This window comes from Orycteropus afer, unplaced genomic scaffold (genome assembly GCF_000298275.1).
Source record: "Orycteropus afer afer isolate SDZICR_OR568_19922 unplaced genomic scaffold, OryAfe1.0 scaffold00123, whole genome shotgun sequence".
NCBI lineage: Eukaryota > Metazoa > Chordata > Mammalia > Tubulidentata > Orycteropodidae > Orycteropus > Orycteropus afer.
In genome coordinates, this window is record NW_006921710.1 from 8,071,897 (window position 1) to 8,088,806 (window position 16,910).

General features: G+C 54.6%; 1 protein-coding gene across 1 annotated transcript in view; it reads right to left on the minus strand.

Moving 5' to 3' along the window:
• Positions 1–5,166: 5,166 nt before the first annotated feature.
• Positions 5,167–16,910, minus strand: part of MVB12B (multivesicular body subunit 12B) — a 204,133-nt gene continuing 192,389 nt past the window's right edge. The window contains exon 9 of the mRNA XM_007944376.2: positions 5,167–5,253. Within this exon, the coding sequence (XP_007942567.2) occupies positions 5,167–5,253 (87 nt within the window). The remainder of the gene's footprint in view (positions 5,254–16,910) is intronic.

Consider the following 16,910-nt stretch of genomic DNA (forward strand, 5'->3'; position numbering starts at 1 on the left):
AAGATCCAAGAGATCCCACCAGGGATGGGGCTGGGGTTGGAGGCAAGGCTGGAGGTGTGGACACTCTTTTGGGGACCTTCAAAGTCCCAACATCGTGGGTGCTGAACTAAGGGTGGCCCTGCCCTCAGCTCCTTCCGCTGACGGGGAGGGGCTGCTGTCTGGCAGGAACAAGGTCACACATGAAGGAGGCAAAGAGTTTTGATAGCGAAGCCTGAACTGATGGTTCCTCCAAGGAGCCTATGCCTGTGTCCTGGGGCCCTGCAGCCCCCTACCTGGCATTTGGAGTGGCATCTTGTAAACAGGTACACAGTAGGGACAGGACTGAAACCGCCAGAGCCGAGTCCGGCTGTGTCTCCTCCACTCACCAGCCAGATGGCCAACCCAGCAGAGACAAGGGCTCCGGGGTAAACGGAGATGGGGGCGCACCTTCACCTTCCCACTCAGCGGCCCATTTAGACACAACCGTGAGCATTTCACACACGTGAACGGCAAGCAGGATTTTTCCCTTCAAGGGGTGGCCCTGGAGGGCCATTTCCGGAGAGTAACGGTGTCCTTCGTGCCGCTCCTGGATTCTTCTGGCTGACAACCAGCCATCTCACCGGGCAGAGCAGCCCATCCACTCTTTCTGGAAGGTGAAAGGCTGGGTAGGGGCCACCTGCTCCCCAAGAGCCGCAGCTGGCCCAGGCTGGGGATGTCAGGCCGGAGCCTCAGAGCGCCCCCTGAGGAACAATGACTTCTAGTGTTTCAGAGACGGCAGCAAACGGGGGAAAGAGGTTAAAACAAATGTTTATTTAACAAATTATATTAAGAATACAGATAATCACACAGTGAAACCCCCCTTTGCCAAGTCCAAGAGTCACCTCAAATAAATACGATCAGCGAGGTCAGTGCTGCTGGGTGAACCCACAGCAAGGAGGACAGCAGCTCCACACCCCGAGCCGGGCACACACACGCCCCATGTCCCCGTGGTGACAGCCACAGCTGCCCCCTGGGCCTGGGCCTGGGCCTGGGCCAGTGTTTCGAGGGTGAGCGTGCGCCGGCCTCCTGCCCCAGGCTCCAGGATCAAGGTCAGCACTGAGCTGACCCAACAAGCTCAGCTTCTGGGCACCTCGGCAGCTCAGGACTGCTTCGTCTTCCGCCCTCCTCCTCCTCCTCCAAGAAGCTGCAGGCTGACACCCCCAGTGAATGGCAAGCAGTGGGGTTGCCAGGGCGTCAGCAGACCTGGGGACCCCCTAGACCCGGAGAGCCCACAGATTTCAGGGAGCCTGAAGTCCTGGGGAGTCTGTAGACCTCGGGGAGCCTGTAGACCTGAGAAGCCCCCAGACCTGGGAGCCCATAGACCTTGGGAAGACCTGCTCAGCACCTCCATGTGGGGGCGTGGTGATACCCTCACGCTGGCCAGCAGCAGGTCCCTTCCCAGTGGCTGGGAAGCCCATTATGGAATGGAAACAGAAGGTCTGCATGAGGCATGTGCTTATGGTGGGTCAGCTGGCACAGTGGCTTTGGCACCAGACACAACTGGAGGTCAAATGTCAAGTCCCTTCTCTGCCACTCACTGGCCATGTGCCATGGACAAGTTTCAGTTTCTTCATCTGCAATAAGAAGCAAGTGACACCCACTTCTGGGGTTGCATTTATTTGGGGGAATAACAGGAACTAATGTGCTTCAAGTGCCTGGCACGCTGCCTGGCAGGAAGTCGGTGCTTAAAACATGTCAACCCCTCTTGTCTCTCACTTGCCTTTCTGATCACTAAGGGAGGAGACAAGCAGGGCTGCCAACCAGCGTCCATAGCCCCGCTGTGCAAAACGGCCTTGGCCATCACGATGGGCTCCACCTACCAATTATTTACCCTGATCCTCATCTCTTCAAGTAGCGGAGGGCCATGGCTGCATTAGTTCTTGGACTTGGGGTGGGAAAAAGGCTTTATTATAACCTGGCGAGTGAGCTCGGAGCAGACCCCCTCCTCCTCCTCACCTTTGTGTCATTTTCAGGGCTCTTGGAGAGATGCGTTGACTTCTCAGAGGGACAGGGCAGGCGGCAGGGAAAGCTGGGCTCTGGTTCAGGTCTTTTCCGGGGAGATGAGGGCTCTAGACAGGGACCAGCAGCAGCAGTGGGGTGTGCTGGGGCCGGGGATCCAAGATAAGGCCTTCATCTTCACGGTTCCTAGAAATCCTGCCCTGCCCTCCCCACAGCGGCCAAGAAGGTTTGTGAAGAAAAGCACTTTCCCAAAAAAGAAACAAAAGGTCACACGATTCCTAGTGTGAGCCAAGGCTCCACGGATCAGTTCTACTGGGATCTGCATGAGCCCCTACATGGGGTGGGCACACATGCACACACACGTACACACTCACACACACACATATCCCTACTGCCACACCACACACTGCCCGTCCTCACCTTCCTCTCAGAAGGCAAAGAATTAGAGGGTCAGGAGCAGCCTAAACTCTACCACAGACACCAACTTGTCCTTAACACTGTAGCTGCTTAATTATTTTAAGCTGCCGTTTATTACAATGCTCACAGTCAAGGTTATATTTAAACTACTTCTGTAATGCTATCGAGAATGTCTCTCCCGCTAGCAGTCCATGTAAGTGTGTCCTCTTTCCTGGTGGTTTGTCAAGGATGAACTTGGCCCGTGGGGGACCCGGCTGGGTCACAATGCAAGCAGGGCCTCATGAGAGGCGTGACTGGGAGTGGGGGGTCCTCTTCCTCCCTTCTCCAGCAACTGCACTCACTCCCCAGCTCCCCTTCTTGCTCACTGACAAGGCTACTTACTGTCTTTGAACCTTCTAGGATAGGGCCCATCAGAGCCGCTGAAAAGCCTTGCTTTCAGGGCAGGAGAGAGAAGGGCCACTGGGCGTTACCTGTAGGGCAGTCGCATGACCAGGGTGAAAAGACTGAAACACAAAGTGATGAACCATCATGAACTAGACACAGTGATCAGAGTCCTGCCCCTAAGCCCTCACCCCCAGGCCTGTTGGACATCACCTCTGTCCGCTGGGCTTCAAGTCACACCATCACTTGGTTTGGGCCCAGCCACCCATCCAAAAAGTCACAGTAAACACAAGTTCTCTGGGCTCTACCACTCAAACCAACAAACCAAACCTGCTGCTGTCAGGCTGACCCTGACTCATGACCCCATGCATTTCAGAGTAGAACTGGGCTCCACAGGGTCTCCATGGCTGTGGCCTTTCGGAAACAGGTTGCCAGGGCCGCCTTCTAAGGTGCCTCTGGAAGGGTTTGAGCAGCCAACCTTTTGGTTAGTAGCAGCGTGCTTAACCATTCACACCATGTAGGGACTCCACTGAACCTCTAGACTCCCCCAGAAAACAACTAGCTTATTTTAGTGGATATCTTTGAGGTCAGTTCCTCAGCAGTCCTGATTAAGCATCAAACCCCTTGACAGATCCACACAGGGACTCCCATCTTGACCTCACAGGTCTTTTGGGGTGGGGGCTTTTCCCACCACCACCACCACCCTGTGGGGGGCACCAGAAGGCCAGCCCCCACCAGAGGCATCCTCAGGGAAGATGAGGAGTGGCAGCCACTTCTGTAATTTGCAGAAACCCAGAGGTACCAAGACTTGGCCAAGCACGTTCTGGCCAAACTGAATCTCAATGGACAATCCAAGGAGGAAGAGTTGGGGCCACAAAAGGGTCTGAGGGGTTTGGAGCTGGGATGGGGTGGGGCTGATGCAGGTACGTGAGGTATTTTTTGCCTTAGCCCCACCTCTTAGCCCGTGGCCACCCCTTCTGTGTGGTCCAGTTCTTCCTCCAGTTCCTTCTGTGCCCACCCAGGCGGCGCCACCATCTTGGCAACTGCAGAGAGTGGGTCTGAGCCTGGCAGAGATGGCAGCTCTCCTGCCCTGACTTTTCTTTGGGGAACTTCACTGTCTTCCATACTCCATCCTCCAGACACACTCATCAACCCCCTGTCCAAAGAGCCGACCATGTGGGGACACATGAGAGCTAAGATACCAGTGTTGGGTGGAATTACAGAGGAGGTACCCTGACAGTCGGACAATGAAAAACAAACCCAGTTGGGGGCAGCAACAGCCGCTGTTCTCATGGCAGCAAACGTGCCTGAGTCCAATTTGGCAACCGGCACCTCCAATGGACGCTCCTGGCAGAAATGTCAGGTCTGGCTCAGATTTGGTCAGATGGACTTTTGTTCATTTGAACAAATGACTTGTTCCTATTAGCAGACGACATCAAGACACATCCGATATCTGAGAGAAGCCAGAGGTACTGGGCTGGGTAGCCAGGTACTCTGGTGGTCGCCTGAGGCCCTGCAGCGTCTGTTCCTGTGGTCACTGGGGCCAGGGCACCTGGCTGAGGCAGTCGGAGCTGCTGTTGGCACGGGGGCCTCTGAGCCCTTTGGGGGCAGGGGAATGAGCCGGATGAGCACAGCACCCTGGGCAGCAAAACTCACATCTCAACGGGCCACCCTCAGCCCTCGGCCTTCTCCCCCAGTGGCCAGCACGTGCTGCTCCAGCCTCAGAACACGCAGCGTGAGCCGGGCCTGTGAGTCCACAGGATGTCCCCGCTGGGCCAAGAGATAGGCTTGAGCCCCCTCCGTGGGCCACTGGCTGCTTCCCGCTGTGTTTTTTCGGAATTGCCGCAAACGCTCGGGCTACCTGATCCTGTCGGCTTGAGAGACCTGCTCCACAGCGGCCCTGGGTCTGGAGCCGTCAGCAGGGCTGGAGAGTCCTATGCAAAGTTGTTCCCAGAAAGCAGTGGCTTGGTGGGGTCTCCCGTGGTGGCGTCAGGAGTGAGGGAGCAGGCGGGCATCACCGGGTCCTTGGGGGGTGGCTCCTGTGGTGCGTGAGGGTTTTGCAGGACGACTGATCGTTACAAAGACTTGTTAGGAGCCTCTGGTCACTACAGCACACACAGATTAGTCGCGATTACGAACAAGGTCCCCAGGGAGACTGGGGTGTCATAACAGGCAAGCTGATTCCAAAGAATGCAACAGCTCAGAAGTCCGGAGTCTCCCAGACAAGGCCTGCAAGGCATGTGGGAAGGTGGGCTGGCCGGTGGCAGGGGGCTTCCGTCTTGGGGAGGGAGAGGGTGGGTGGGAGGGACACAGCCAGGCGGGAGTGACCGCAGCCCCAGCCAGGCCCCCATCAGTAGTCTGGGCAGGAGGCTCCTCTTCTCCCCAAGCTCCTCAGGACTGCGGGATCTGCTGACACCTGGTGGGGCTGGGCGGGAGTCTGGCAGCGGCACTCTGCTCTGTGCGGAAGCTGTACTCATACTGCAGAGGGGAGAAGGGCACAGATAGGCACAGTCAGTTCACGAGGAACCCAGGGAAACCTCACCACGCCCCCGAGCAAGACAGAAGGGCCGGCCACCTTGCTGGCCACCCAGACACAGCAACGGCAAGCCCGGGGCTCAGTGGGGTCGCCCTCTGTGTGTACAGGTGGCTGTGAGTGTGTGAGAAGGGTGCGTGTCTGCGTGTTTTGTCTGCTGCCGCTGAAGACTGATGAGTTTGGGGACAATGGCACAGTCCCTACCCTACTCCCTGCAGTACCCAGGTGCTGCCAGCACATGTGGTGAGGTCCTCCTGCTTCACCTTTTATAGCCCAGCGGGACCCCCTCAGACTCCTGCAGAGAAGAGGAGGGTTACAGGGCTAGTAAGTGGCAGATCTGGGACTTGACCCTAAACTTGAGGTTGGATCTCAGCCACAAGGCTTAGGGGACACTCTGCGTCTGCAACCTGGTGTGGCCCAGTCGTTTGGTGTTTCCTGGGCACTTCCATGACAGCCTCTCTGAGGGAGGCACAGAGCACAGGCCAGGGCCTTCCTGAGCCTCTCCGAGCTGCTTCGTGTTCTCCCTGAAGCCCCCGCATGTGCACACGAGAGCTGCCTGGCTGCGTGTCCCTGTCCTCAGCCAGCTCGTGTTGTCTCCCCACAATAAGAGCCCAGCCTGGCGGGAGCCTGACCTCACACTTGAGAACCAAACAATACTGGTAGGTTCTGAGTGTGATGGGGATGCAGACAGGGGTAGGCACTCTGATGGTAGGGGGAGGGGAGGGAACCCCTGCGTTTTTTTCTGGAAGGTCAGGATCTCAACATCCAATGTGGGCAGGGGCATTCCAGGCAGAGGATGGACATGCTATGGACACCAGTGAGGGGTGCCCAGGCCTGGCAAACAATTGCTGGCAGCAGGCTGGGCAGTGGGCACTGGGGGCCATGGCGCTGTAGGGGCAGGCGGGCATTGTGGGAAATGGCCCGGAAGCCTCCATCAAGGCAGCCGTGTCGTCATATGGGTTTTAGGAATGAGAGGATTAGATTAGGTCAGTGGTTGTCAAACTTTTAAAGTAATATAAACAACTTTCTAACAGATTTCCATTAAAAAAAAAAGTCTTATCCAGGGTTACTCCATACGAAACAGAGTAAGGTGGAGCTGCCCTCGTTGAACTTGGCCTCCACATGATGCCAGCCCGTCAGGGACACCCCCAGCGATGGAGCCGTTCCAGCAGGGGACGAGCACTGGGAGACTGTGGTGTCCTAGGAAGCCACCACCAAGGCAGGGGCCTCCACAGGGAGGCTGCAGAGCCCAGCAGAGCTGGGGGATCCATGCCCCACCTACTTCCTCCTGGGAGGCCCTCCTGACCAGCCCAAGTGAGCTGCCTGCAGTAAGGAGGCCTCCTGATGGCTGTGAGGGCAAGGAGAGCAGCTGAGGGAGTGATGCGCACTCAGGGGTCGGAGCGGGATTTCAAAGTCACTGAAGAGTGAAGGGAAGTGAAGACATTTTTTCTCATGAAGAGGAAATGCAGGGGTGCTGCAGCAGACTGTCCATGCCGTGTTGTGACCCTGGCCACCCACTGCCAGGCCCACAGGGAAGACCCAGGACGGATGGACAGTGATCTTGGCTGGGGTCGTAGCAGGGGTGAGGCCTGGGCTGACCCATCCCTGTGTGAACAATGGGATGAGCAGCCTTGTGCTGCCCTGAGCCTGCAGGTGTCAGGAGACGCAGGGTGGGGTGGGGTGGGGTGGGGGAAGACATTAGATCACAGCCCTTACACATGCAGCATCTGTGCTCAGAAGCGGCAGGGAAGGAGGTGTGACCTCAGGTGGGTCCTTCCTCTGAACATCAGCGAACTGTAAATTGAGGTGATGATCTCTCCCAGGAACCACTATGACGTTGGAATGGGGTTAGGTGGTTTAAGGATCGCACCCTACTGTGTCCTGGTACCAACCACTTACTCAGTGAATGTATGTTGGATATGAGAGATTATCAACCAAAGCAGCCCTCAGCCCCCCATGTTGCTGTTCTCTAAACAACCATGACACAGAACAAGGTCTGGGACTCCAGCTCCCCAAAGGCCGGGTGGAATGCCCTGCCTTCCAAGAGGGGTCTGGGCAAAGCCTGGGACAATACTGCCACCTTGTGGCTGCTTGGGTATGTGCATGACAGGTAACCAAACCAAAAAACTCGAGGCAAAGCCACTCCCCTCCTTGGCTTTATCAGCTGGTGATATTCACCCTGTGCTGGGTGCTGGGGCTACGAACGGACCCCACGCAGCCCCTGTTCCCCATGGCTCACAGGGTGACAGTGGAGGGACACAGGAACATCACCTCTGAGGTCAGCTATGCAGGGCGTGGTGAGGCCAAGAAGCAAGCAGAACTTCACAGAGCAGGGAGCATTTGAACTGGATCTTTCGGGTGGAAGAGGAGCCTGGCTGGGAGGCATGTGGGGAAAGGCGTTGAGAGCAGAGATCAGCAGGGGGAAGGGTACAGGGGAGAGAAGGCACACAGGGTTTGGGGTGGCCGGGGACAAGGCTGGAGAGGCGGCAGAGGACTAGCCCGAGGCTATGTGCACTTTATCCTGCAGACGACTGGCTTTTAATCTTCCATGGGTCTTGGATAACACCCACGCCGGCAAAGCCAAGGCGTTTCTCCACTCGAAAAACACACACACCTCCCCCAGGGCTCCAGACAAGAGCCCCACTGCCAGAGTCACTGCGGGGGTGGGGATTTAAGGAGAAATATGCAGACTGTGCGGCGGAAGCTCACTGCAGAGAGGGGAAGGGGTGGAGGGGTGGGTGTTGGGGAGGCAGGACCAGCACGGTCTACAGACGGAAGTGGTGCAACGAGGATGACTGTTTCCACTGGCAACAGCTCATCAGGCCATTAGCCCACATGAGCAACCCCGGAGGAAGAGCAAGCTGGGGAGAGAACGTGGGCGCAGTCTCCCCACTGGCTGAGCAGGAGGCCCCTGAGGGGCACCAGGGGAGAAACAGAGGCAAGGGGTCGCGATCGAAAGCACTAGAGGGCAGTGGGAGCGACAGGTGTGGAAGTGTTTTGAGAAAAGCACACAGGGTCAGAAGACAAGAGGACAGGCCTATGCCCTTGAGGAAGGTAGAGGACACTGAGGCAGGGCTGGCCCAGGTGATGGGGGCACAGGGAACGAGGAGGAGACAGGTGGTGTGGAGGGGGGACAGCAAAGCCCGAGCTGCAGAGACTGGTGGGCACGGCCACTTAAAACACCTGGAGACCATGGCAAGAGCCGCTGGGGGGGGGGTGATAGTTAGAGACAGGTGACAAAGTGGACTTGATGAATGTCACCAGGCTGCTCTTCAGCAGCAGGGAGAGGGTGGCACCCAGGCAAGAGGTGCCGTCTTGAAGGGCTGCATGGCTTCCCAACCTTTAATGGGAACACCAGTCTCCTGGGGGCCTTGCTCAAACTCACACTCCGACTCAGCAGGTCTGCATTTTCAACCAGCTCCAGGTGACCCGATGTGGCTGACAGGGGGCTGCACATTGAGTAATAAGGGACCAGCTTAGATAACTCAGTGGCTCCATCAATGGGACCTGGAGTGGGCATGTGGAAGGGAGTGAGCAGAAGAGGGTGGGGTGGGTTAGGAAAGCAGGCTGGGGGAGCCGGCTGGAGATGGGGACTGGGAGGTCCCACTTTAATGTGGGGAGGCAGGTGACGGGGAGATGCCTGGTCAGTCAGCAGAGATGAAGCAACTCCTCAAATGAGGGGGAGAGACCTGCGTCAGCCATTAGCTGTGTCTGTCAAGCACCGCGACAGGCAGTTCTTGGCTGCAGTCACTTCTGCTCCTTTTGCAGGCTGTGTGGGGTTCTGTGCAGGCTTCTGGGGACAGCAGGAGGTGTACGGGGCAGCCTGGCTCCTTGGTTTGTTGAGGGCTGGTCAGTCACAGATAGCAAGTGAAGGGAGACTGAGGCACCAGTCCTAAAGAGCTCACAGGCCAAGGGTGCGAGCTCATCTGCAGGCCCAGATGCTACCGGGGTGGGCCAAGAAGCCCACTGGGGCTTTCCGGGGGTGGGGGGAGGTGGGCAAGAGACAAGGGGAAGCAGGAATTTCCAAGCCCGGGGAAACAGCTGGCTGACTAGGACAGAAGTGCCTTTGGGGGGGTGGGGGTGGAGACAGGCGTCTTTGTGGCCCAGGGTTGGGACCGGGTGCTTGCAGAGATGGAGTGGGCAAGGCTTCAAGGATGAACCACTAAATTTCAATGTCACTTCAACTCGGGCTGGGGGTGGGCAGAGAAGCAGCAAATACACTTGCCTTTTCCTGGCTTGCAGTCCAAGTGCACTGGGAGGCCAGGGTCTATGAGAGCAGTGCACAGACCCCCCCCCCCAATAAGCACCACACCCTTGGGATTCTTTCCCTTTTTAGGTTATTTTGGAGGCTGGAGAAAAGAACTACTCCACCTCTCATTTTCCCTAACCTCCCAAGTGAAATTTCAGTGTATGTCCCCCGACATAATCCCCCTTAGGCTGCGGATAACCCTTCCCACAGATGCTGTCCTCTGCCCCAGATTGCCTGTCCCTAAAGTGTTTGCCCAAGAGACTAGGGCGGCTTCTGGAAGCCATTTCACCCCCTTGGGCAAACAGTAAGTACCTTTGAAGGTGGATTTGGGTCCAGATATCTGTTTACTCAAGACATTAGCCTCCTGCATAAGGAAAACCTGCACTCGCGTACAAACAGCAAATCCTTTTTGAATTAAAAAATTTTGCAATTAAAAAGCACTTGGGTTCGCTTCAGGAGCTGAGCCCAGCTGATCTGCGCTGTGCCAGGGCGCCCTCTGGTGGGCACCTGCTGCCATCACAGCAACACGGAAGCACCAGGCCTGGGCAGCCTCTCCCGGAAAAGAGATGTCATTGTCAGGGCCTTTCCTGGGGGCCTGGAAGGGGTGCCTCTGTCTGGGAGACCCTGCCACTGACTGTTATCAGGCTTCTCAAAACTCGGTGCGGAGAGTCTTAGCTTTCAAAAGCCTCTTCTCATTACGAGGCCAGTGTTCAATCAGAGCTGCTGACTCCTTACCTTCCGAACCTCAGCGGCAAACATAGGGGCGATAAAACCCACCTGGTCTACAAAGGTGCTGTGAGAATCAGTTAAGAAAATTCCCTTGAAAGCACCTTGAAAACCTGAAAATGGTTTGTTAGTTCTGCTTGTGGATTAGAATCAAGGGAACTTTGACCCAAGCCTGTGATACCAGGGCCTTACCGGGAGAGGTTCTGATTTAACCATACGGGGTCGGGCCCAGGCATCAGCGAGTTGGAAAAGCACCCCAGGTGATTTCAATGGTCACGCAGGGTGGAGAATTGTTGCTGGAAATCTCTAACCAAATACATTCTAATAAAGGATGGATAAGGTAGGCATACACTTCTTTTTCAAACGTTATGTCTAGTAACAACAGACTCAATCAGAGGGTTTCAGAATGAAAAAGGCTGGTCAGAGACTGTTCTAACATCTTGTTTCGGGGACAAGGAAACTGGGGAAGGGCCGACTTTGCTTGAGGTCACAGAACGGGTAGATATGGGGCTGGCTAGGCCACAGAGTTGTGGGCTCAGCGGGGGCTGGGAAATGGGCAGTGGAACAAGTGTCTGTACTCCAAAAACCAGACCCACTGCCGTTGAGTTGATTCTGACTCATAGAGACCTTGGGCATTCAGAGGTGGGGTCAGACCAACAGGCAGGAACCAAGCAAACGCAGGCTAGCCCTTCCATGGATCACACAAGAGCCCCACCTGGAAGGGGGCCTTCCAGAGGCTAAGCGGTGGGGCCTCAGAAGCCTGACTAGGGAGGGACAAGTGGCAGGAAAGAAAGGGGACAGGTTCAGGAATGGAATTAAAAGCTTGCCACAGGCTGAGGAGGAGGAGTCGGGCTCAAGGGTGGATGGACATTGATGAGTGGCCCAGGCAGTCATGGAGGGTTCTCAAGGGTGGGCAGTGGGCCTGGCCTGGCACAGTCAGAAGGCGGGGGAGCGAGGTTCTGCAAAGGGGTCCTAGTGGGCCCCCCTGCTCCTCTTTGGCGTCCCCTGGCCTGCTTGGTGCTCTAGTTCCCTGCGCCAGGCTTCCCAGCCCTGGGGCTGCAACGCTCTCGTCTGTTTCTGGACCTGAGCAGCCTCAGCGTCATCATGACAGTTCAATGCCTCTAAGAATTTCTCCTCCAGGAGGCTTTGGCTCCCCACTTGAGGGCTGGCTCTGTATCCTTCCCATCTGTCTCCTGGAGCCTGGCTTCTGGAATCCGGCCCAACGGGGGGGGGGGGGCGGGGGCCAGGGTATGGGCACTGAGTGCCTCTGTGTGCCGGGGGCCGAGGTGCCGAGTGAGGCGTTACTGTGGGGAGCTCCTCCTACACACTGGGCCATAGACCAGCTGCATCGGGATCCCAGGGGGAAACTGAGAGAGAGTCTTGAGCCCCTCCCCGGATGCTCTGGTGCAGCAGGCGGGGGCATCTGCATTTCACCCAGGCTCCCAGCTGAGACCCCTGAATGTGTCCTACTGAAGTGGGGACTGAGGGCCAGAGGGATGGCAGGCTTGAGGCACATGATGCCTTGTGGACCGATTCTCCCTGTGTTTCCCGAGGAGACCTTGTTTCACAACTGGAGGATATTCCCACAGACATTTGAGAAACCGGACGTAAGAAAGGAAATCCCGGGGTCTTGGTAAGCATGTGAAACTGCGTCACCTCAGGGAAGGGCCGCTCATATCCAGACTGGGACACCAAGGCATGCTTGAGGACGCCAGACTGCCCTCACCTTCCTCCCAGCACGTGGAGCGTCTCCAGGCTGAGGAGAGTGCCGCGTTAGGCTGCTCGTTTAGCAAGACCCCGCAGCAGAGACTAGTGTGCAGGGTCCGTGGGGCAAGGAGTGGCCAGAGGTGCCTGTTCGCAGTCTCCACGGGCCGGGCAGCGTGCTGAGCACTGGCCCCGTCACCTTCCTGAATCCTCACACCTCTGGGCAGCTGGCCCTGTTATCCCTCCATCCCAGGGAAGCAAACCACTTGTGATGTCCAGAGAGGCTGAGCAGCCAGGCCAAGGCCACCACAGTTGCGAGGCCCCGTGTGGCTCTGAGTCAGCCTCTTTAACCATCACCACGTCTGTCAGGTTTCACAACAACCCCACGGAGGGGGTCAGCAAGAATCCCGCCAATCTTCTGGGATTTGGACACACTTCTGTGTTTCCAGTCTCCCTTTGGGCTCCTGAGCTGTAATCTGAGAGCTGCAGCCCAGCCAGGAGCCGGGAGCCCGGAGCCCCAGCCCAGCTGTGGGGATGAACAAGGAACCCGGCAAGGGCCCCACTGACTCAGGAATTTTAGGAACCACGTCTACCTGGGCACTGCCTCATCCCTGCAGCCTGGCACAGCACGGAGGGGCTCTGGGAATAGTTCCGAGTGACCGCAGGCCACTGAGTCAGCCCCTTCCTCTTCCTTGGCCAAGGACGCCACCATTTCCAACAGTTCTCGTGAGCACTCACCACCTCCTCTTCTCCTTTTCCTGAGATGGAACTGGCGAAGGGTTTCCTGCTTCCAGCATGGGATTCCCGAGAGGGGACGGCATTGCTGCGGGTGCCACCTCTGAGGGGGCCCACTGCCCCGCACCGCCTGTGTCCTGGCTCAGCACCTGAAGAGAAGAGTCCCCCTCCTTCTCAGGGCTCACAAATCGCCTTCTGTCCAGAGCGGACACCCTAGCCGCCTCGTGAGGCAGGCCTCTCTCCAGGCAGTGTCTCTGGTCTCCTCTCCAGGCACCATTTTCTAACTGAGCCGGCCACTTGCACCTTCATACATTTCCACACGCTGTTCCCTCTGGCACGCTCTTCTTCCCTTCGGTGGCAAAGGCCACCTGTCCTTAAGGCCCAGCTAAAGGGGCACTTGTTTCGGGAGGTGTTCCTCCCTCCCCTGGGCTCCACAGCACTTTTGATGCCCTTCCTAAGCACAGGGTAGGGATGGAGTCCCAGCCACTTCTGTAGCCTCGGTCTGGTGAAGGTCACAGACTGGAGTAGAAGAATGAGGATGAATGGATGGCTGCCCGGGTGAACGGGACACAGGTGAATGGGAGTGGGTGGGTGAGTGGGCAGATGAGGGGACAGATGGACGAATGGATGGATGTGTGGAGGGTGGATGGGTGGGGAATGGGTGGATGGATGGCAGGATAGATGGACAGGTGAATGGACAAACAGATACATGGAAGGGCCGAGTGAGTGAGTGAGCAGGCTCTGGGCAAAGCTCAATGTAAAGGAGAGAAGCCAGCTAACTTAGGCGCTCAGTCCTTGGGCAGGTGGGGGGCCACTGTGGTTTCCTCCCCTTTTTGGAAACACAGTCCTCTCTGCTGCTGGGCAGGGGCCCCAGGCCCTCTGAATTCCCACAGCCTCAGCATAATTGTGTGACGGCCCCTTTCCTGTGGTACTGTAACTCAGTGCATGCAAAGCACCGAGCTCAGTGACGGCCACGGCAGCACATCATCACTGTGGACGATGAAGTATGAGTCTGGCTGTGATTTGTGTCCGTGTCTCCAGGCACAAACCACAAACAAGCTGGAGGCTGCGCAGTGTCGGCCTGCATGATGTTTAAAAATAACGAGTTGTCAACATTCAGAAGCTGAGAGACTGCATAAAACGCCAACACTTTCCAGCTTCTACTGAAAAAATAGGGGGATACGACAACTCTGGGCCTCATTCTTACACAGCAACCATCACCCTCCTTTACGGGGGAGTGTGCTCCGTTTCACCACAGTCCCCACCATTCCCTAAACGCGCTCAAGAGGGCAGGGCGTCAGCTGCCCGTCTACCACTGGGACTGCATTGTGTGTGTATGTGTGCATGTCTGATGGGAACAAAGTTAGTAAAGAAGTGAAACATTTCTCGTGGCCATGACTACTAAAAGTAGGAAAATGAAAGACAGATTGAGAAGGCCACACGTTCAAGGAAAAACGAGGGAAAGCACATTTTGTGGTAGAACAGGAGGTGGCTGCAAGATCAACAGGGACACACAACGTGTCCTCCTTCTCCAGCCCTCGCTCCTCTTGGGCTGGTGGCCCTGCAGGCACCTGCTGGTCCAGTGTCTGCTCTGGGTGGGGCTCGGGGAAGGGCTGGGCCAGACAGGGGACTCTGCCGTGGGATCATGCATTTCCTCCATGCCAACAGTCACGGGGCGTCCCTCCCTGAGCCCGCCTTTCAGAAGTCACCAGACTATCACCGAAAAAACGGACATTTCATTGTATTTTCCCTCTTCTATAGATGGCGGTTCAGACCCACCAGCCTCTCCTCGGAAGACCAGGCAGTCTACTTCTGTACAGATACCACCTCGGAAACCCAAGGGAGGGTCGCTATGGGTCAGGTTCTACTCGACAGCAGTGATGGTTTTTTTTTGGGGAGTTATATTATCTGTAGAAAATAATTCAAATGCTGTTGCTTTCTAGGCCTGGTTTCTGCGTGCAAAACCCAAGGCTGAGGGGTCACACTGGGAAGGTGTCCTCCTCACTCTGTCTTCTATTGATGCTCATTAGTTTCATACATGCCAGTGATCTTCCAATAGTTCTTTTAAAAGATGTTACTTATTTAAAACTTAAGTTGCCAGGCCCTAAAAAAAGACAGAAAAATCCTCTTACCAAGGCCTGGCCAAGGAGCTCTGGTGGCATAGTGGATAAGGCACTTGTCTGCCAACCAGAAGGTCAGCAGTTCAAACCCACTAGCCGCTCAGCAGGACGACTGGGTGATCCACTTCTGTTAAAGATGTATAGTCTTGGAAACCCAGTGGGGGATACTATGAGTTGGAATTGACTCTATGGCAGTGAGTTTGGGGTTGGTTTGAAGGACTTTCAAAAGACCAAATATTCATCTTGGCTTTAATTTTGCACAAGCAGGTATGCAGGTAGGATGGTAACCAGGCCGTGCTTCTGCCAAACACCATCTTAGATGCCGCTGCGTTTCAATGAGACCCAACCCGTTCCCTTACTTACTTGACGAATGCCCAGGACCCCTGTGGGCACCCTGTGTGGCTGCTGCTTGTCAGCAGTGTAGACTGAAAACAGAAAGGGTGGGGGTGGGGGCCAGCAGGCTGGGGAGGGGAGGGATCCCAAGGCTCTCAGCATTAGGAGCTCTATTAATATAATTCACCACGTTAATATGCCCATGGGGAAAATAGACGATCATCTCAATAGATGATTAAAAGACATTTATCAAATGCCACCATCCATTCCTGATAAAAACAGTTAGAAAAATAGGGAGAGAGGGCTAATTTTTTAACATGATAAAAAACATATGTCTATATACATACAGCACACCAAAACAGAGCATTCTGAGTTAGAATTCAAACTAGAGTCTTCCCGTTAAAAGCATCAGTAAGAAGAGGTGGCCCAGGGATCGGGACGTGCTGCCCAAGGTGTCAGACACAAAGGAAGAGGGATAAATACTGTCAGGAAGGAGGCACGTATCAGTGTTTGCCGAGGACAGAACTGCCTGCCTGAGAAACTGAAGCAAAGCTACTGGAAAACCATCAGAAACAGTAAAAGAAGTCATTAAGAGAACAGCTCTAAACCACTATGCACCAATCAGCAGCCTCTTTACATACAAACGACAGAGACTCTAAAGGAAGAAGATCCCATTGACAAGAGCAACAATACCATAACACAAGTAGGAACCACCACCTGACGGGAAATGTGTAGGGCTGCAGAAAGAAAACCGCCCTACTCGGCCGAGGGACTGGAAGACCTGGGTGAGAATCCCTTGTTCCTGGACAGAGAGACATGCTCCATAACATGTCAATTACTGCTGTATTATCTGTGCACTCAGTGCAATCATGATAAAAATCTAGAATGACTTTTCTTCTTGCACTGCCTCCCCCAATATTCTCAAGTTCAGCTGGAAGAATAATCATAAAAAAAAATTTTGGGGGAAAACAGATTAACAAGGGGAAACCAATTTTATCACATGTTAAAGCTTATTATAAAGTTACAGGATTCAAAACAGTGTGGCAATAATAGGAAAATAGAACAATATAGAAGTACAGAGTCAAGAAATATATCCATTGATCACTAATACATGAAAATACATGAAAAGGTAGCATTTAAAATTCACTGAGGAAAGAACTCTAATAAATGTTAGGAAAATCATCTAATACTTTAGGACAAAATAAAGCTGGTTCTAGTTCTTACCTTCTAATAAATTTCACATGGATTAAGCTGAAAACAGTTAATATTTTAATATATTAAAATATGAAAGAGTAGGAAAAATAGGAGTGAATATTTTCATATCTAAGTAATCAACTTGAACAGTTTTTTTTTAAAAGTATGACATGAAGTACAGAAAACATTAAAACAAAGAAAAAATTGCCCACAAAAATTTTAATACTTTTGTATAACAGAACACATTAACAAAGTGAAAAGCCTCTAGTTAAGAGGTGTATGTGAAGATACGACAGAGAGAAGGTTTTTACGTTTAAAGCATAAACCAAACCAAACCAAACTCACTGGCATCTAGTCAATTCAACTCACAGTGATACCTCCTTGGGTTTTTGGAGGTGGTATCTCTACAGAACTAGATTGCCTAATCTTCCTTCCTAGGAGCGGCGGGTGGGTTTGAACTGGCAGCCTTCTGGTTAGCAGTCAAATGCCTTAGGCACTGCACCACCAGAACTCCCTCTCTCAGGCATAGGGAACTTTTAAA